Source organism: Manduca sexta, chromosome 23 (genome assembly GCF_014839805.1).
Source record: "Manduca sexta isolate Smith_Timp_Sample1 chromosome 23, JHU_Msex_v1.0, whole genome shotgun sequence".
Taxonomy (NCBI): Eukaryota; Metazoa; Arthropoda; class Insecta; order Lepidoptera; family Sphingidae; genus Manduca; species Manduca sexta.
In genome coordinates this window covers 14241769-14264908 of record NC_051137.1, presented here as the reverse complement: position 1 = coordinate 14264908, position 23140 = coordinate 14241769, and the positions used below count along the sequence as shown (strand labels likewise).

Genomic DNA, 23140 nt, shown 5'->3' with positions numbered 1-23140 from the left:
TTCAATAATAATATGAACTTCATCAAGTCCTGCTACTAAAGATATTCAGCTGAATTGCATAACATTTTTTTTTTATAATTTTGCAGTATGTGCAAATGCGCGATCTGACGAACAATGCCGTCATCGTTTGTTGAATGACATCAGATCATCGAAACTGGCGAAAAATAATTTGCGCCGCGTTAAGAGTTTCATTGAAATCACAAATTTGCTACTGATACACTTAAATCAGCATGGTTGAGTATGATGAATTTCTTAGTGGCTGCTTTTTAGCTTAGTTAAAAAGGCAGAACTTCTGTATCAAATAATATTGTACGGGTATTATTCATTTCGATTCATGTATTGCTGTTAAGATCGTATTTTAATTTCCCTTCTCCATGCTAGCGCCAGACACTTTTTTGGTTCTATAAAATAAACAAAGCTTTTTGCAAGTCAACTTTTTATTTATTTATTTAATACATACCTGGTCTACAGGAGGAATTAATATCATAGGCATTCTTTACCAGACAACCTACAGTGATTCAAGAAAGTCGGTAAACAACATTAAGAACCGATTCTTATTATATTTTTTACCTTCTAGTAAAAATTAGGAGTATAAGTATACGTTTTGCCGTCCCACATATATTCCGTCCGATTTGAAAGTCGCTCCAAGAAAATATTTAATGTTTAATTATGTTAACATCGCCCCAATGTTCAGTTAATTTTAACATGTCCGCACGTGGACTATCACTCCAAGGTCGTTTGGATTTGACACGTTTTTCACTGATAACGTATCCAGGTAATCCGCGAATGTAATCCGTTATGAATGATTTTGATAGTGTATGACACGAGATATGGGAGGCGGGAACTACACTTGGTGCAGTGGTTATATGTTAAATGCGCAGCATTATACTGACATGTTGCAAATATCCTTAGAGTTTTAGATGTTTGACCATTATACGAACTCCAAAATATTCTTAAAAATTTGCTAATTACATAAATATTGGGGTACATTTGGGTCCTTTATTTAAAATAATAATTTTATACAGGGATCAGTTGGTACACTTAATTTTACGATTTGGTTGTTTTTTTTTATTCGTGCACGTCCAAGTATCCTGATGGGAAGTATCCCACTGCACCTGATGGGAAGCTGAGTGGAGTCCAGATAAAGTGTCGACTGACGAGACATTATCACCGCTCGCCAGTTGACACAATTATCCGGCGTGTTGGAATTTGTAAAAATAATTCCTTTGCCAACAAACGTTATTTTATGCATCATTTATACATATCGGAATTAACGCACGAGATGATAAAAAATATCCTTGAACGTGTGTTGCGCGAATAAACTTCTTTTATTACATAATGTTGATTCTGTTAGCTCGTGGATGGTATTGTTTCGATTATGTTACCAGCTGAATTCCGGTTTTTAAGATTAATATATTGTATAAGTTGGCAATGATATCCATTTGTGTTGTTGGTTATCTTGGGCTTCGAATCGCCCTTGCAAAGTTTCACAGCAAAGTAAGCATGAAAGTAACATGAAAGTATACCGTGGAATAAGAACTTATATTTTTCTAATATATTACAAGTTAGAAGACAACCGTAAAAAGCTAGCACACAGCGCTTAGTAACAATATTACATTGTTATTAATTCGAAATACAATAATTCAAATAGATAATATCTACTATTATGCTGCCTGTTCACATTATATTATAAAGAGTCTTTGTGTTTACCTATGCAAACTCAACAGGATACTTAGTACATTTTGTTTAAATTTAAACTGATTCCTTTACGACTTTCGAAGTAACATATGTCAGTTTACACCATACTGCTTCCTATTTAGGTTTCAGATGATAGGCATGTACGAGACGACCGAATTTGAGTAGTATCCAGTCCGAGATATCGCAACATTTTTCGCAATAAAATATTATCAGTGGCGATGTCACGCTCCCGCTACCGCCGTCAGACGGAGTATCGTCAAGGCCCGCGATAATGCCGCGATTAGATAAAGGAGTCAGGAGATCCGAGACCGGCTGATAACGTTGCCAACCGCGCTTCGTGTCATCTCTTCAGACGATGTCATGATGAAGAACCGTTTGCGATTCCTTCTGTTTCACCTTTGCTGTGTTCGATAGGTTCTCTGAATTTATTAATAAATCCTTGAAAATGCTGTAATCTATCAGTTTAATTCATGCGCGAATTTCAACCTTATAGTGTATGGTCATTACAAAATTCAAAACATGGGACTACTAAAAAAGGTAAAATTTTGTAAGTTTTGGGTGTAGGGGTCTCATCTGTAATTACTGTAGGTACCATTCTGACATTTCATTAATATTATGTAACATTGTCTCTTGTATAGGCTAGTCGCGATTAGGTGGTGTGGACAATGCAGTATAAACATTTGTCAGAACTCTGAGTACACACCGGCTTGTCATTTTCTTCTCCCGAGCAGTGTGGCAGTACTGTTGCGTTCTAGTTTGAACATAAAAGTCAATATTACCGACATTACCGACATATTCTATAGACACGAACGTCCATATAAACTATTTGTTCGAAATCTGAACTAAAATGTTAACCAAAACGTCACTTTTATAACCTATTTATTCCCTTGAACAACAAGTAATTTTACTTATTTCACTAATATTTTTTATTCAAATTCAAGTTTACACTTAGACTCGAGTCCTTATATCATGAGCGCCACTCCTTACACAACCACAAGCTGTAAATATTGACACCTTACTAAAGTCAGTTTGAATGGATATCAGTTCAAATCAGTTGAACACAGTGAATGTTCGGAACGCCAAATCTAGTACGTAGTGCATAATATGCATAATAATATTATTATATCGATGATTGCCGATCTGATGTCTCACTTTGAATTGTGAAATTCTACTCATTTCATTTTCTTGGTACATTTCGCTTTTCATCAAGCAATTAACTGCTTATTCCTACAGTTCTATAATGTTGAAAACTTACCAGTCACAATGATAAATGTAAGTGCTTCATAATGCTATAAAACTATAATATCAATAAACATATATCCAATGTGGGCGCGTCCGTTTAAAGGTACTATACAAAGTAATCATTTTGTTTCAAGTGTATGTATTTTAGTTAAATCAGTTATGTAATGTTGTAGATGACTAAGCCGAGAGACGACTGAATAAAACGATGGTAACGACACGTTATTTAATGCTGTTTACATACGTCTTGCATACTTGTATACTAATTACTCTACACACTACAGTAATAGTTGACCAATACATTTCGAAACCATTTTGTGTCTCAAAGGATATGCAGTCGTACAACTACATATACTGATTGATTTATTTTTTCTTCCAAGATATGATAGGACACTTATTTACCAGAGGAGTAAATTACAACGCAGGACATTTCAGACGTGTTTATTTTGAAATCTAAAGTCGATCCATGCCTTTTTCGGCCACATAATACCATATGCATACGAATATGTTGATCGCTTGTCAAGAATTTTAACACAATTCGGCGATTCAGACATAAGCTAATTTGTATACACGCCGTTACAAATACGCAATTACCTCTAAAAATAGTTATTTAACGAGGAACTACATTTATTGTCAAACAAATGATTATTTTTATCATCACGCACAACGCGGGTGAATTGTGGATGAAGTCGCAAACTTATCAAGCGAAACATATTTGCGTATCGTTTAACACTAAATAAATATTTAAGAGTTACCTCGTGATCAAATAAAAAAATTAAGGTGACTGCACCATTGGCAAGTCAATTTAGATAAACATGAAGTTGACGCCTACATTCTGAAAGGGTAAACTGGAGTGTAACCAGACATTAGTTATTTAAGTGTTTGTTTTTTTATGAACAGTGTCTAGCGGTAATGAAAAAATAATCCTGTATAAGTCATCTAGGGATCGTTTAGGAATGAAAAATATAAGGAAAAGGAGCTATTTATGTAGGATAAAAGCAATTGATAAACAGAACCCCGTAAATAGTACTCTTACCCTAAAATTGTACCTATACTTATATCAGAAATGTTCATCACGCGAGCAACAGTACGGATGCTGCGCAAAATGTTGCGAATCTAGTAGTTTACATTGGAGAGTAACGACCCGCCACGTCCCAACGTCCGATAAAATTCACATTTCAATGTATGCTGTAGAAATCCATCTATAGGAATATACGAGCCACTCAATATCTTTAACACATTAATCTGGTGTGTAGTTTGTGTAAGCTGTTTTCTAACAGGCGAAACCAGCAAATTATCTTAGTGGGATATGGTTCAAATTCCATTGACAAGTTGTAGATCAACATTATGACATAGTTTAATAAAATAATTTACTTATTACAAAACATTTTAATCTTAATAAAATCTGTAACTGACTAGTTGTGAAACTAATGCCTTGAAATTACATTTAATACGTCTAAGAATGACGGTAAACCGCGTTGGTCTCGACTATTGCTAAATGGCAATCGTTAAGCCGAGATACTTTGCTTGTCACAGAACCGTGTCAGTAGTAGCAACTACTCAAAGGAAATGTCACTTTGAATCAGTAATTGGTGTCCGTTGAGATTTGTTCTACACTGTCGTTCACATAGTCAAATTGCGGTAGGTTAGGAGATCTACGAAGAGACATGATATGACGGTAGTGTTTAAAACAAAGTTTATGGCTTCAGCCGCTATCAGACGAACCACATGGGTGTTAGGTCACAATTGCTGATATGCTGACGTGTAATGACGCTGCTGACAACTTGATCGTAGTGTTATACCAAAAGTTTGAACGAATGGAATGGAGTTTGCATGATGTCACCTCGCATTCCGAATCCTTTTGATCTATTCTCACTGTCATGTAAGAAAAGCTTTACAGATACTAATGCTGAAGCATTCAGGTCGTAAATGTATACGCTGTCAATAGTTATATTTGTTTGGCACTAAAAATAAGTGACATGCTAAATATAAAATAAAATAGATCTTGTCGTTTGAAGATAAATCTACATTGATATTGATAATGTTAGGTGTGTGGTATTTTGCAAATCGATAATTTTATCGAGCATTAGTTATGAGTCATCTCATGCGTGGTCAGAGGTATTTTGAACATCTCACGTTAGCTCTTACTAGCTTTTGCTCTTGGCTTCGCCCGCGCGTTTTTCCGTGGCAGAAGTCCCAATATAAAAAGTAGTCCTTCCCAGGGTCTAAATCTATCGCCATGCCAACTTTCATTAAAATCTGTTTGGTAGTTTTTGGTTTATCGCGTTCAGACAGATGCGGTTTTGTTGTTTTATAATATGTAAGGATTTATACCAAGAAGAGAATTATAATCTATATTTAAATTATATATCTTGTGCAGATATATAGAATTATTCGTGTATTTATAAGTAGAACATATATCTTCATAACTTTCTTCTTTCTTACAACCCTCTTCTCATTGTAGATGTTATTTACAGTGTTCAATTTGAAAGAATTTTCGTTTGCTTTTTCTCCGGGAAGTGCAAATTCCAATCCTTAAAAATCTGTATGACATAACTCATCGTAATTGATGCAAATGAATGATTAACGTACAGACGCCAATCAGTGCTAAATTGCCATGTTGGCTTTGTGGTTTGTCGATCATGCAATGAACAAATCATCAGACGTCGTTTTACTTGAAGAATTGATGTTGAACTAACAGGATTCCTCAAGAGGAATTGATTTCTGAATTGAGCTGATTCAAATCAGCCTTTTGAAAATAAGAGACCCCTTAAGAATTTATTTCTAGGTTATGATTTCCTCTCATATTCGATTCAATTTATTACTGTGAGGCAAAGTGTATTAGCGTCAATACCTTTGCGCTTAATTGAAGGTCCAGCTCACTTAAAACTGATAGCCACGCAAACTAAATAATTGAAGTAACTAAACTTAATGAATCCTGAGACGCCACATCAACCTGGTTATCAACAGCATTACGAGCCCCAAGACCATTAAACATGCATAAACGTAAGAAACTAGAGCGCACATTTTTTTCTAAATAATTTATACCAACGGCATTGAATTTACTTCTGAAATGGTCTTGTCGGTTTATAGTCTCCTTGATAGTCCGTTTATTACATGCGGAATGGATGTTATTGTTTATTACAATTAGGATTTTATAGGCACATTTAGATTACAGTAACTTTATTGCCGCTTTTCTTGAAACGGACTTGTTCCAGATTTCGTATGTAGTTTTTTATTGTTGCTCATATTGATTATTGTAAATTACTTGATGTACCTTCTAAACCTACGTTAGCTAGAATTTCATTAAAAAAATTCCGAGTATACTAAGAAATTTCTTACAGGATCATCGTGATAAAGATGATCTATCATTTTTTTTGTGTGAGATAAATTAGGTTTGACAATAAAGGAAATTCTTCGAACAAAACATCGACTGAAGTCTCATTAAGCCTGAAGCTGAAATGTTATGTATTGTATGCTTAATAAAACTTCACGTTTATAAAGACACTAAAATTTAATCATGGCAACCTAATCAGTTTCGCCATTTTTCCTAAATTACTTAATTTGCACCAACTTTAATTTTTATTGTGATTTTGCGCATTTGCAAATTTCCACAATCAAAAGGCACAGAGTTAGCTCAATGGTTAACCATCTTTAAGTTACTAATTACTCTATTGTCGTTATTTCTGATTCACATCGGTTTCGAATCCCCCGTCAGAGCCTCGTCCTACATAGTGTGAATGTAAACACGTCGTTGGCACTGTGTTTACCGTGTCGCGATCGCATCTGCAACGCATCGGTTGCATCACGTTACACGTGGATTGTATAACACGCCGTTCTAATTGTTTGTCTTCTGATCAAGGTCGACGTGTTTAATGTAGGGGAAGTTGCTTTACTCATTTTCTATTAGGATGATGGAGAAAATTCTGGTGACGATCATGAACGCGTCGACGTTTCGACAGATGCATTGGTCTATACAGATGCATTGGTCTATTGGTATATTTAACACTCTTTAAACATGATAGAGAACGGCTCAACCAAGTTCTTGTAATTGAGGGTTTGCAACAATTGTGCGGGTGAATTATCACCGGCCTCTTCTACGAGCATAGTAAACCCCACGTAGACGAGATTAAGTAGGGCCCTTCACATATGAACAGTACTACGGACAGTGCTAATTCGTTTAGATTTTATAACTCATCAGTTAAATTAATATTGGTTCGCCAAAATGTGTTTCTTTGGCTAAAGAAATCAACTTCTTTTTCAGCTGTTACCCGCTGGGGATATTTCCCCTATCTAAAAATATATAAACCATAGTGTTTTATATATTTTTTAGATAGTTTTTAGATTAGATCACTTTTGTTTCTAGTGATAAAACGTGTATTATACTAAATTTGATTTGCTTATTGGGATTTTCCAAGAAAGAGCGAATTCAGGAGTCGGAAGACCGTACTTATACTATTATAATTACAACCTGTCAGAAAATCACAATCATTAAAAACATATTATTTGATGTCTGATAATAATTGCATTGTGTTTTTTGTTCCAGGTAAAGAACTTCAAGTATTTTAGTTAAGGAAGTAAATATTTGAAGAGTTGCATAACTGAAGCGGTTGATGTCTTGGCTGCACCGTGCAAGTAACGTGTATTTTTTTATCTGTTTGGTGTTGGTTCTGATTTTTTATCAAACATTACACACTTTTTGACATTTAAATGCTTTCCAAGAATGATGACATTGCGAAAATATTACGGTATAAAATATGTTATAGTTTTACTGGTGGCATTTCAGCTATCGTTGTTTTTATAGCTATTTCTCCATAATATACATTAAAATTTTAGTATTTTGTAACTATATGTAAATACTCCAATAAATTACTCTCGCTTTTTTCGCCTGAATAATATAATGTTGTTAAATCCACCAAGTCTACTTTATGTTCAAAACAAAATATAAGCCTCAAAAAAATGTAATTACCTTTTTGTTTGTGTAATTTTTCATGAAAAGCTCTGGTTTAAGCTCTTGTGTTGCTTGGTAATAGAAATCCTCTATAGAAATTGTGGTCATATATTTAATTATTGACGTCGTATTCCTTCTCTACGTTTTCTTAATCTTCTATTACAACAAGAACTTGATTAATTTTATTCTAAAGGAAAGCCTATTTGCATAGCGTCTTTGGATTTTTTGATTAGTTAATAATCATGAAAGAAAATAAGCAAAATATTATAAGAGACGAAATAGACTTAATTTTAGAAAGAATAATAATATTTTCCTATATTTTTACCGATTATTTGTTGATGTGAATTATAAGCTCGTCGTGAACAATACAAAAACCTGATCTAATACTTGTTAGTTGCAATCACTGCATTACGAAGAGATAGGGCGTAGAGAGGTGACAGTTTTAATATTTTACCATGTTATGGCATTAGAGATCCAAACCTAAAAAAATCTCTACTTTAGCTAAGGTAATGTCTGCAGTTGTCAGTCTGTTGCTTTCAGTCTAATAGCCGTAGTGATCTGCCAATCTCACAATTTAGTTAAATAATAAAATGTGTGCCTAAAATAATAAATCCGCGCGTATACTCGCAAACTCAATACAATAATTCGTTATGCAGAGCTAATATAGCAGTGCACAAAGTTCGTTGCACGCGCCGCCGATATAATTAATAAATATCTGTTGCCAATGGATTCATATAAATATAGATAGTGATCTGTCACATGTAAAGTAGATTGTCCCAGATACTGGAGATGTAAATACATATTTAAATTATCACAGTCGTGAGAGGTAGAGTGGCAATCTGATTGACATTTAAACAGAACTGCTATTACTTCTCCTCGACCTTTTTTGAGGCATTAGTTTCCAGTTGACCAAACTCTTTCCTCTTTACAAAACCTACAAGGCTTCGCAATCTTTTCTGTTTACTATTTATGAAGAGATGTCGCGCGCAACCTTTGAGATACACTTGAATGATGAGATGTGATGGGTTTCAATATCAAGTGTGTAGCATCCAACGATCACCGAGCAGAAAGAGAAAGAATGTAGAGACGTGTGACGTCTACATTGTGTTTTATACTGCCTGGTGAATTAATCGTAAAAATCTTATCATTACACCGTATAATATCTGTGGTTGACTGCCTCTGTGGCAGGTGGTAGTTGTAATGCGTACGCGGTACGAGTACGACTATGGTGCTTAGGTCCTGGATTCGAATACCGGATCGGGCTGAAAAAAATTGTGACTAGGTTTTTGCATTTTAAAAATTACTCAGTCACAGCTCGGAGTCAGGAAGTTGGCGGTGTTATAAACCTGTGCCACGTAAAGCCGTTGTTCCTACGTCTGATCTCTCGTCAGGTCATGTCGGATTCTCGTCTCACCGGACTATGAGAGTTAAGGTACTGAGATTGCACTTGAGTATTGCGCACACACTTGTGCACCATATCTCCTGCGTAGCTGGCTGATCTCCGTTGAGATTGGCCGTAATGACTGAAATTCGGCTAATAGGTATTAAATATATGTGGTTACATATTTAGAGAAACCAAGTATGTACACGTTGAGCGCAGTTTGCTGGATTCTCTTAATCGTTTTATATCAACGCAACGAAATTGCTTCGTAATGCACAGTTCAAAGAAAATGTCGTCCAATGGAATCATATCTCAACGCACTCAGCTATTAATCAAGTCACAAATAAAGATATGGACAGTGCTAAGCGTACTGCACGCGACAGATTTATATTGACGTGGTCTTAGTAATGCATCCCGGAGTACTGTCTTAGGATAATAGCAATGGAAAAAATAACGCCCATGACTCCTTGTATTCGTGTCAGTCTTTGTGGCGCATTGGTTAGTAAGTCAGCTATGTAGTAGTCGGATTCTTTATAAATCATGTGATCGCATATCTGTTTGTTGATAGAAAGAATTCTTGATACTCACTATAAGAGAATATATCTTAGTTCAGGAATCAGGAGTATGTGACTGCTATCAAAAGCCAGTATCAAAAATCTCAATCCAGAAGTACTAAAGGAAGTTATACCTTCCTAGTTATTAAAACTATTGATTTTAATAGAAAAAGTGATGTTAACTCCAAGGTAAAATAAAATGCGTTCAGTAATACCATACCGGTCACTGTTAATTCTAAACCTAGAGGTTAACAACAAGCAATTAAACAGATTGACGTTTAATTTTATTGCGGATTCGAACCGAGGTCTTTTGGATGCGTCCTTCAAAGTATAGTTCCTGTGTTAATTCTGTTAAAGCTTTACTTTCCTTTCCTTTGATTAAATTTTTGTTGATGAATAATTAATCTGATCAGTTATCATAATTCAATACCTAAATGCTCTAGAAAACAACTGCCTCGGTTGTTGTATGTGAGCAGGATATGACTACCGCTTTGAGGTCACGGGTTTGAATCCCAGATCGGGAAAAGTGTTATTTGGTTCCTCCTACTCAGTACCAGCACAGGTTGTGAAAGCTGTGTCCGATGTTGATAGGCTTGTCCCCTATCACATCATGGTACGGAACACACATGGCGACAAGTGATAGCACCTCTGCCTACTCCTTCGAGGGTAAAAGATTGTGCAATGCCATATGTGGGTTTTTGGTAGAGAGACAACATATGACTGAGACACACCAACAAAGTTATCAGGTTTTGTTTTATTTGTATTACGTTACAATTGAATGATAAGTCCAGCAATAGCTAACAAGGCAGCCGAACTCTTAGGCGTAAGCTTCAAGTCTATTTAAACAGTCTACCCATAAGCACTAGTTTCAAAGACTGTCATCCACAAGTCATAGATGTTTAGGGTCAAACTTTGCTATAAAAAGTACCCTCCGCTGCTTAATAAGCTTTCAAGAAGATGGCGAAAAGCTTTTCAGACGCACGTCTTCGTCGTCGTCATTTGTTTGTAAAAGTATACTGTTGTCGCCTGTACCACATTTACTGCGCATTACCTTCGTCAGTTCGTATAAAAACCGCTCGTAAACAAATCGTTTTAATACGTACCAGTATTGTGCTATATATAAATGATTTTATGAACAAAGAAGGGGTTGAATTATTTAAATTTCTAGATCCGTCACATTATACGACAGAGTGAAGTCAACCAGCAACCGCATTGTATCAACGAGTACTTGCGATCGTTGGAGTAAACAATCCGCACACGCCGCGACCGCTCGCAGGGGTTGCCGACCTTGCAGCGGGCTCTCGATTTCCTTATTCTAGACCTGCACGTTTCACTGACGTGTCCGAGTCTACGGTTCGCATCATTGTTAATTGCCTCGTTTGGTGCGCGTTCACACGTGTCAATTTCGATTGATACGTCTGGTTGGTGCCTCTCTAACCAGTCTTGTTTGTGTACTTTTGAATTATCATGTAAATGGTTTTAATTGCCATTCAAATATCTTAAGTGGCTGAAAAGTTGCCGTAATATCTAATCTTATTTATTTATTTAATGAGATACACAAACAGTAAACATATCCGAAAGTCTAGAAAACATTGAAATAATTATGAGTATTTCTCAAATTAAGTATACGCAACGAAACAGCCCAAAAAAACATCACTACGATTCTCCCGTCCCATCTGTACCCTTCCCGTCTATCTCAATACATTATCTGTATGTTGTTTAATAGAACGAATGCATCTAATCTTGGAACTTGTTAAACTATAATTCCTGATGACACAAAAATTGCCATCCTGAGGAGGAGATCACACAACCCTTTTTAATAGCCGTCTGTTGCATGCTAGGCCGTTAAATTTGTTGAAATAAGCTTCAAGTCATGTAATTGGATTATATTCCTGTATCATTTATAGTCTTTACTCTTGAACCATGATTGTCTCGTCTGGAGTTCATTCAAAGTTTTCAGTTGAAATCATTGCTTACCTGTTTTTAAGTTTATAATAGTTGTTCTTGTCCCCTCTTTCTTGACAGTGCTGGCTTTTAATTGCAGCAATTTCGTACTTGTCATCTTAATTTAGAATTTCTTATCTGTTTTTTTTTAATTGCCCCCTAATTGCTAGAATGTGATTACGTTCAATTGTCTTTCGTAGAATGCGTTTTTCACGTATCAATTACGTTTGAAATGTCCAGTCCAACTGGTCCATTTGTTCGCGTGTTAGTTGCAATTAGTTTTTTGATTGTAGTCTTGTTATTTAGTTGTGGATTTTACGTCGAATTATTTGTGATGTTATTATGATGAGTCGTTTTTGCACATTGGCCAAGTATGACTCAGTATCTTGCTCTACATATTGCTATATCTGTTTTGAAAGTGCTATCGATATATTTGTGGCAATACAAATAAGCTTGCTAAACCGGTGCAAGAGTGCGACCGCAAATAACTGATTAAATTGACAGCCTGCTGTTGTTTCGCTTTGTTTAAGAAGCCCAAAAAAAGATTTCCACTTCTCACTAAATATTCTCTTTTAAGGACGATGATGCATTCAGGGATCTTTTGGGACCTTGGCTGGTACAAGTTATTTAACAGCATGTGACACATATTACGTAATTTGTTAGGTAGGGATTCAAAATGATAGTCCACCCGTGACCACGAAAGTTGCAAAGTCTTCGAAACGCCATGAAAAAATTATATTATAAAAACAGCGTTAAAATATTTTCATCTTAATGTCTAACATTCGCGTAAACATAAATTATTTTCAAGTAGCTCACAAAATTTTTGCAGTACACTATTCCCAAGAGGATGTTGACGGGTGCACGGCTGTCGACAGAATGCTCTCACAGCCCTATTTCCTGTCTTTATATAGTAACTTGGTCGGTGCTGTTAGTAGTTACTACCCTCGATCATTAAATTGACAACTAATAGTACTGAATATTGATAGTAAAGAAGTAATTGTATGAATAGAAACATCTAAGCCTTAGCGTGTTATAAAAATTACCTTTGCGTAAACAACACGAATGGGTTGTACAATTATCGCGTCACGCTAATTTGTTGTGATTACTGGTCAGTTGAATATAGTGACATAACTTGGTAATGGCGACATCTACTTTATAAGATCATTAGTATTAACTGATTAATAGTTAACTATGAACGTATAGCCGATGGCTGAAATATGCAGACTTCTTAACTCCAGACGAGCACTAATAAAAAAAATCTGGAAACATTTTTTTTTTTATATTTTCACGGCAAAGTAACCCCTCTGCACTTGATGGTAAGTGGAGTGGGGTCCAATAGAATGTCGACTGACGAGAGATGATTACCCCTCGACAGTCGACACAATTATGCCGGCCTGTTGGAACAGGATACACAGGCTGATTCCGGAAGGCGACACACTTTCGTGGGCCACTATGGCGGGTTTTAAAACGCTGTGTACGGTGGTCGTTATCTGGGCGGATATAAAATTTATCAGCTACTATCAGTAAGATCATCAAGACATTACAAGACACAAGATTACATCAAATCAGGCACACAGATAAATACTACCCGCTGTCCAAATCAAGACCAATTTACAAACATTACGTTCTGCGCACCTTTTAGCTAAAAGGGCGTTTCCCTCCACAGCATTTAAATTCGTAAGAATTATTTCCGATTCCCTCCTGTCCCAACGTAACAAACAAATTCTTCAACCTTCTCGACGCTTCTCGGTAGTAAAATGGTGTATCGCCATCGTAGCTTTTCACATATTGGAAAATATTTTACAGTATCAGCTAATATTGGTCTAAAAACGTTAATATTAGTCTTGGAAACTTGAACCTTATAGCTTCTAGACTTGATGGTCGATTAAATGTTTTATTATAACAATAATTAATACAATAGGAAACTAATTAAGGTATCAAAACATGATATCGATTGAGCGACCGGATCACGATGGTTGAATTCCCAGAAAATGTCAGTTTGTGGTCACTTTAATTATTTTAAATGGCATCTTGGCCGTGACGCGTGGCATTGTGGGCCGTGTGGTCACCACTATGTTGAAATACGTGATTATTAAATATAGCCACCGATGTATTTATGGACCTTGTTAATTATATTTATCTGGGGGTTTATCCGTTTACGTAGATTTTTGCAATCTTTGAATAAATTGGGTTGAGGTTGTGTTAGTGACATCGAAGCTTTTGCTTGCCTGGTTTGGTTTGAGACAAATATCAATAAAAAAGTAGTAATTAGGTAGTACCTACTAGTCTCTTCTTGAGGTTTTACGCCGTAACAATTTTAATCAAAATAGGTTTAGTCGTTGAGCCGTGAAAGCTTAGCAGACAAAGTTACCTTCGTATCTATTATATTAGTTTGGATATAAATTGAAAACTGGGGGCACAATACTCAGATTTCTGAATTACAAAATAATCCATGCTATACATGCAAGCTATGGCTTATGGTGGTCCTTTAGACAATAGAAATAAGAAGAAACAAAACAGTACAAAATAATTTAAGGTAGTTGGCCCTTATCTCAAGTTGTAATAATCTCTGAATAAATTAGGACAATTTGGTATACCTTGCAATGTCTTCTTTGATGATGGATTATTTCACTGGCATTAACGAGTGACTATGGGTCAGGGAATTGCGCGTAAAATTTTGGCGTATTACGTCAAAAAACAAGTATTTTACCCTTCGGTACGTTTAAATGTCAATTATAAATAAAACCTCGGTCTCGGAGAATAATTTGAGAGATTTCTCGAAGGACAGACTATTTATATCTTGCGGCTTTGCAAGCGTGTAAAGCCTTTTACAAGTCTATAAAACCCTAGCGACTCCTAACGCCAAAGGTACAACACCAGTGCCACCTATTTAAAAAAAAAATAGACTAAAACTCCAGTAATTCTCATAGAATCGCTAATGTGTTATTCCAAGACATAATCTGCCCTTACGCCTAATTTAATCCAAATTCGTTCAGCTGTTTCTGACTACTTCTAACAAATATGCACACATACAAACATCCAAAAATTGTTCCATACTTTCACACTTATAATATTTGTAAAAAGTAAGATAACAAGGCTATTTGAAATTTTCGATGATTAATGAAGTTTATGGTGTCATATTTGATATCAACTGAATTTACGCAGCAATTTATTGTCCTTAGGTATATATATCGCACTTTATTAAAATACAGCGTAGTTCAAAATAGCAATGCGGTGAAATACGTAACTACTCTATATAATTAAAATAGTTAGGATGAAATTTGCATCTACTTCGCCCTTCAGTTTGATTCCTCGGTCGGGCAATTTTTACTGTATTTTACTGTTAAAGCTATGTGCATCTCTGCCTGCTTCTCAGAGGGTAATTATTTGTATTATAAACTCACTTTTGCTCGCCGCTTCGCCCGTATGAAAGAGTTTTCCGGGATAAAAGTCCCACTATATATATTATCCCGAGATAGAAAGTAGCCTATAACCTTCTCAGGGTCTTAAACTACGTCCATGCCAAATTTCATAAAAATCCGTTCAGTAGATTTTGAGAAAATCGATAACATACAGAGAAGGGGACTTTATTTAATAATGTGTATAGATTATAAAAAATCATTATATTATGCAGCCGACACTTCTACGCAAGTAAAGTTAGTTAAAAATCGCAGCGATCGCAGCCATTTACTATGCCATGACACATAGGATCTAGTTAGCGCTTTTTTATGACATGAATGAACTGTTTACATAGATGATAAAACCGTCAGTCATGTGCCCACGCGCCCACACTGAAACATTGGCCAGTGTCGTGACTAACACGTGTTCTGCGGTATGTAGCCGATACCCGGTGGTCAACATAGAGGCGATGGTAAAATGTTAAGCCGCTTTGGGCTTACGACATTGTCTTGCACGTTCGCTTGTAAGAAACAAATATGCACCATTCTAAATGTCTATTTAAGTCGGTAGTCTTTTGAACTATTGGTAAACTCATATGAAATTGATTATAAAATTTCACTTCTGAAAGTGTCCTCAGCACACTTACTGGCATTTGGATTTAAATTTGTTCATTTCACGGAAGCTCACTCCGCATTCCGAAGTCGCTTGCTCGTCTGTTTCTATAATACTAATAACCAGTGGCGAAAGATGAAAATTTCCTAGAGGACCCGACACAACATATAGGTACTGATATGCTTGAATGCGTTCTGCAAATCGTTCTAATGATAGTTAGATTCTACATAAGAGAAGTCGACAGGAATTGGATTATATGGACCCTTCGCCAGGGCTTAAAACAAAATGTCACCAGTTACCTAATACATAGCAATAGGAAAAACGTGCAAGTAAATACATAGACATTATAATATGACGCGAGCAATGCAGCTACTAGTGGGCGCGTCCTCGCAAAAAGTACTGATTATAAGCAAAATATGTACAAGGTATGATAGTTGTAGCTTTAAAGATAAACAAAGAATCAAATCTGACTTAATCTAAAAGATTATAAGAAAAAAAAATTGAAAGTATTCATCAATTGTTAACCAAACTACACTATGTTTGTATAAGAGAAGCACTGTTAAACCCATCCATTTACAACCTTAATCACGAGTGATAGTTCCCATAAAAGCGTAAATGTATTCAGCACGAGCCCCGGCTCGTCCTTCTGGGCCACAATATTGGTATAACTAAGACGAATGGCCGGCAGAGCCGTGCCCACTGGCCGCCACTAAGTTCTTGGTACAGCGTCGCATGGCGTCCGATAATGCCGCGCGGCACCGCTGCCGCGTCACACTTGCGGTTTTCGCGTAATTATCTTCAATTAAATTTATATAATGGTGTTTACCTCATTCCAGCTATGTTGTTCAGTTTAAGTTGAGACGTCGTGGAGTGTGGACTGGACCGCTCCGGTTTCGGTTTTCGAGTGGTTAACACGTGTATATTTTTATGACTGGATGTGTTCCGCGATCTGAAGGATATTGATGATTGGTATGTTTATTGTTGATCTCTTAATACGAGGCGAAGGGTGAAAATTTTTGAAAGGCAACCTGATAACATATAAGTACTAATTATATGCATAAGTCTACGAATCGTTCTTATAATGATTAGATTTAACACAAATTACAATAGGGAAGTAGATTATAAAGACCCTTCACTATAGCTTGATACAAACGTTTTCCTTTAGTTTTGTACGTATCGAATGGCTGCAAATTTCAGGTGATTACAAAAATCAAATTTATTACGGCTGTGCCCGTATATTGTAATTTTTTTTCCAATAGTTATTTTCCTTTGAAAAGCGGGACAGTGCACCGTTGGAATCCTCGTTTGCATGTTCTAGATTATAATTAGCTGATTTATATGCGCCACGGTGCGACTGTTGGCTTTTAAATGCAATAATAATGATAACGAACTGCATCTTTTCATAGACTTTTCTGGAGAAGTATTCAAGCACTTGACTAAGTTTCTATGTCTGAAATTACTTGTTTTGTTGTCTTCAATGTAGTAAACAGTTCGGACTTATGTTTCACGTATCAATGTTTTGTAATAAGTAAGCAGATGCATCAAGTTACTAATGTGATAGGACCTTTGATAATTATAAATTAAAATGAAATTATTGATCCACAAAAACAAAACGTAATCAACGATGCATGCACTCTAAGCATGATCTTTGTACAATAATCTATACGCAAATCGACACCCTAATGGTTAGTAAACGGGTCTCAAATCACACATACTGACAAATTGAAAGTGCAGCATCATCCTTTACACGAATACACGTCTTAAGTAATTTTGTAGTTAGCGCGAAACAAAATATATGTTTTGTTTATGTTTATACCATGTTATCTGCGCGTAATGATAGAGATATCGAACGTTTAGAGTACTCTCGTGTCTCTGGTATACACGTGTTGTCAGTTATAAATGAGGATGATAAATTACTCCGTGGTGAGTTATTGTTACTTCTTTGCGGGTGTATATTTGAAACATAATTATTTGTTGTAAATAATGATGGAGATAAAAAGGGGTGTGTTTGTTGGTTCTGCTTTCTTTACGTATTTGATTGTATTCGTTTTTAATTTTTCTCAGTGTCAATTTTACTGAGTTCTTGTGATTACTTTTCGGAAATGTTTTTATTCAGTAATAATCTATAACAAATCTAAAAATATTAATTAGTATTTTCTCCGCCTAATTGTTTCCCTACATTGTTTATTTGAAAGAAAATAAACAATCGTACCCAATTAGTAAATAAAAGGAACAGTAATATTCTTTCGTAAACATCATGTTTACTCGAAATACGTCAATAATGGCTCCTTTTTTTCATTATTGTTGCAAACCGGTCCCACAGTCACCGGACAGTACCGAATATTAATGAACTCGCGTATTATCAACCAGTGACGTCATTAAGGATAAATAGTATTACTAATTTTCTACTGAATTTTCAATACGTCAACATATTTAGATCTGCTACCGGACGGCCTTGGGATGACATAGTTGCAATATGAGTTTAATCACACACATAATTGAGTACATTTTTGTGTGAAACGACGCTGCAGTGTAGTGAATCACGCTAACGCTTATTGGTCGAATGTTGTAGGGTGCCAGCATAAGCGGAGCGATTTGAGCCTACTAATTAAACATAAAGGGAATACCTAACGCCTACGTAGTACTACGTGGTATTACTTACTCATGTCGCATCTGTTATTTACATATAAATATATCACATTAATAGTTCTCATAGAACATTCGTAGAAACTTAATTAACATCATGCCCATTCCAAGAGAAGCGACATTTATTTTGTCCTGTCAAGTATCAAGTAATAAGTTGAGATGTCTTTCTTTATGTAATCATTAAAATGTTAATTTTACACAGATTGTTTCTATTGAATATACATAACTCAAATTCCAACATAGAATACTTCAGATGATTGTAAGATAACCGTGTATTAATATAACTTATAGAACAGCAAAAATGTAAGACTGGGAAAATCTTTATCAAATCCATAATCCCTACATTGATATAATGCAAAAAGCAGTATATTTCTCAGGCTTTTTCATTTGTAAGCTTCTGCATAAAGATCCCGAGATTAGTAAAACAAATAAGAATTCATCACAGTATCAAGAATCGCTTAGTTAAAGCGATGATAGGAATAATAAATTACAATTTATAACGCCATTAATATGCAGTTAGTATGATGTATGCTAGGATGTGTTCAGAAAGTTAAACAACACTTGTAATAGACTCCAAGTGAATCATAATACTTGGAGTGCAGCACTTGGGATATTTTTTTTTGATCTTTAGTTGTCTAGTTTCTTGTTTTTCTTTAAGTACTTATTTTCAATAAAGATCCTAACCGCTTTATTCGATCTATTGCGAAATGGACAATGAACAAAGTTTCTTTGACATGCTCACAATCAGGAATCGGATTGAAGATTGAGATTGGGATCGTTTCTGAAAACACCACTAAACACTATTGCCAGATGTAACCCATACCCACGAATCATTATGTTTCCATCACCTGTTGGTGTTATAATCAAGATATTATCCTTGATCGTTGGTTCATCATCTAATTCTTTCTGAGATGTAGTCTTCATTCTGTTTCTTTTCCTAATTACTACCTATATCTTTGACTTTTGGCATTTCAGATGTTTTGGTAGAAATTATGTCATTGCTTTTATATCTAAAGCCGTGGAGAATTAATATTATAGTTCTAAGAACGAGTAAATATATTAAACGTTTATTTTTCATCTCTCCGTCATTAGAGAAATAACACCTACTATTAGTCCATTGACCTTTATTTTCACAATAACAAAAACATTAAGATATGTTTTTTATCTTAGATAAACTATAATTTAAAGAGTTACGTGTGTTTGTGTTTTTAAATGTATTATTTTATCATCAGGTATAATTCAATATATCGAGTTATTTTAGCCATTATTAAAGCTAATATCTTTTATTTGAGTTTTAAATTAATTGCTTTATTATTTGAATTGTAATACGTGGTTTATTATATCCACGTAATGCTTGATATCTTTTAAATCTTCATAAGACTGGCGCCTTGGAACCTAAATAATACGGATAAAAGAACTACGCATCAAAAATGTGTATAAGCAAAACGCATTCAAATTCGACTACCCCTAATCGTCTTGTGTACGGTCGTTATGACACTGATTAGCTATGTGTTATTAGGTCCCGCTAATGGCTAATTAATGTGGCAGGGCAGGTGGGGGGTTCTCGGTTGCCATCAACGCATCGAGGCTGCCACGCCCGATGTAACGTGACCCATGTACCTGTACACGAAGACGCCGTGTGCTTGACCTTGTTTCAAATACTAATATCAAGATTTTTGTTAGTGTGTTGTACTACGCAGTGTCGAAAACATAAGTTGAATGTGATTAAAATTTGATTATATTAGACCGGTATTAAATAATAAATAACACAAAAATACAGTTAATGCGATGGTAAAATCAAAATCTACCAGCAGGATATGGGGTGGTAGGTACCACCGCAACATGTATTTTTGCCGCCAAGCAGCAGTGTGTAGTCGCTGTTCTATTCCGGTTTGAAGGATATTGTAGCCAGTGTAACTACAAGACATAATAAGACTTAACATCTCATGTATCAGGATGGCGAGCGCAGTGGCATACCAAACAATACTTTATAATTCAAGGTGTTGGATGGTGTTTCTACTGTTTATGGGTGGTCGTATCCCTTACAAACCCTATTTACTTCATTACTTCATTCAACTAAATTACTTCGGAAATTCTATTTACTTCTCACCTGCATGAAACGGTGTCATAATTAATAACGGACCTGAACCATCTATTGTCGGTTACTCTTTTTAAGAATTATACGCGTATTTACCATTTAACTCATAGCTTAAATCAAATATGTGCTCAATAAGTGATTAGCAACAATACATTGTATCCAATAAATTTAGCGCATCTAAAGTCAATGTCGCTTTACATGACATTAACATAACATTGTAAAATAACTTAATATTAAATAACATCACAGTGCAATGCGCTAAATATTACTTTACCGTGCCAAGATAAAATTCACCCGAGAAAAAAAAAATTATGGAAGTCTAATCTACTTAAACATTAAATGCACTTCGTCGTCCCAAAAAAAATCACACAAAACTTTATTGGATAATTTGTTTGTAACATCTCGCTGTCAGTGGAGCTCCAACGGCGGAAGACATCTTATATCACTTTATAGCTAACTAATGTTTATTCCGATGTGCGTAGAGTTGTCTTGATAAAACGGATTGCACTGCGCCGCACGCGTCATAATTGCACCTACTAACACTATGTCACGTCTGTTTTACATTCATGTCATTTGGATTGTTGCAATCTGTCAACATAGTCATATATCTTTGTATGTCTTCCTGAAATTGTTCTGTTTGATTGTAAGCGAAAATGAACTTTATTGATTGAAGTAATTTTAAATATAACAGTACATTGAAAGTGCAATGTAATCTATGTATGTAAAATTGAATCCCTATTTCCCTTGGTCGCGCCATCACGAGTGAACGGCTGGACCGATTTCACTTTTTTTGTTGTTGTTGTGTTTGTTATTGTCAGGCGAAGGTTCTTATGAAAGAAAAATAGAAAATTTAAGAAAACTTAACGAAAATATTAATTTTATATAACTGTCAATTGTTTGAAATAACTGTCAGCGATTGACAGATTGCGCGCTGCAAATTCATAGTTAAGACGGAACAACGTTTGTCGGATCGGCTAGTTTATTATAGATTTAAATTTCAATGGTTGTTAGAATTATGTCGGCCTTCGTGCTTTAAATTGTTTATACTTAGACTTATTATGACAGTAGCATCGTATATCTCGGAATTATGGAATTTATTAATAATCCTTAATGATTTTACTACCAACGTCGCATTATCTGAATACGTATGTAGCTATGTATATGTATATGTAATTGTCTTTAATATGTCGCATTAATGAAGTCTATGAAACTTTTGCAAATTTTAGAGTTACATGTATACACAATAACTTTTTTTTACATTTGTTTCTGTCCCTCCAAAGTTTGTCTGGAAGAATTACTTTAAGCGATAAGACCGCCCATTGTGGAACCATATCTTGGGTTTGTTTTTGTTTATGTTTTATTGGTTACACAATAAAGGATTCTATTATTATTATAATATGATTACTATTTACGACTTCTATAAATATGGCGTGTAGAAATATAGTGTAGGTACTCTTCTTAAGGATAGACTGCTTCAATAAGAAAAATTCACGATAATGTAACCTTTATATTGAAAAGAGCAACACCAGAGTTTCTTGCCCGTTCTTCTCTGGTGAGATCTGCTTTCCGAACTGGTGGTAGAGTTAATATTGACGGAATATAAATAATGTATAACATTTTACGGATCCAAAATAAATCATTTCATTTAATAATTTTTCGAAAATATCGGTAATTTATATAAAATTAAGCTCCTCTGCTAAAATAGTTATAACTATCCGAAAATAAACCACAAAAAGACAATATAGAAAAAATATCAAAAAAGTATTACAGTGTTAACCTCAACTCGCGCCGCAAGAAAAATGTTGGCACTAACAACTATTACAGATTAATCTCGTAAATTGATTAGAGAAAAAAACTTATAAATTTTTTGTTCCTCATTCAATTAATTAACAAAACATTAGTGCGAAGGCACATGTTTTGAACGTGTTTTAATATGCTGCGTAATATTTAGCTTTTGTAAAAAGTCCAACGTTTTTTTAACTCAAGTAGTAAACAACTCGATTATGTATTTTTTGCATGCATAAAGTGCATTGCTATTTACAGATATAGAGGTATCTTAGAATTATATAATACTAGCTGACCCGACAGACGTTGTCCCGTCTTAACTATGAATTTGCAGCGCGCATTCTGTCAATCGGTGACGGTTATTTCAAACAATTGACAGTTATATAAAATTAATATTTTCGTTAAGTTTTCTTACATTTTCTAATTTTCTTTCATAAGAACCTTCTCCTGACAATAACAAACACAACAAAAGAATATAGTCAAATCGGTCCAGCCGTTCACACGTGATGACGCGACCAAGGGAAATAGGGATTTATTTTTATATATGTATATAAATTTCACAAATTTTCCTTATTATCTAAAGGTGGTAATCTCTTTTTAAGCATAAAAATGCCTAAGAGACTACATCCTTCCATATCTATTATAAAGATTAGATTCACGCGGATAAAGCCGCGGGCAAAAGCTAGTAGTGTAATATAATAAATAAAATATGTCTTAACAAATTACGTAAGTAGTATTACGCTTGTTTCGAACTAATTACGTGTCCGCGGGTGTAGAGTTCCTCTCCCGAGGGATGGAAACATTCCAGCCCCTCCAACAGCTATAATTAGGAA

General features: G+C 35.1%; 1 protein-coding gene across 4 annotated transcripts in view; it reads left to right on the top strand.

The window, feature by feature from the left end:
• The window catches only part of LOC115450617 (nuclear factor of activated T-cells 5), a 103638-nt gene that overhangs the window by 21653 nt on the left and 58845 nt on the right, over nt 1-23140 (top strand). For 2 of the 4 annotated variants that reach the window (XM_037441704.1, XM_037441702.1), the window contains exon 1: nt 16021-16747. The exons of the other annotated variants lie outside the window; for them this stretch is intronic. In XM_037441704.1, the coding sequence (XP_037297601.1) occupies nt 16741-16747 (7 nt within the window). In that variant the 5' untranslated portion in view covers nt 16021-16740. Of the gene's footprint in view, nt 1-16020; nt 16748-23140 lie in introns of those variants that run through there. 4 annotated transcript variants of the gene reach the window in all.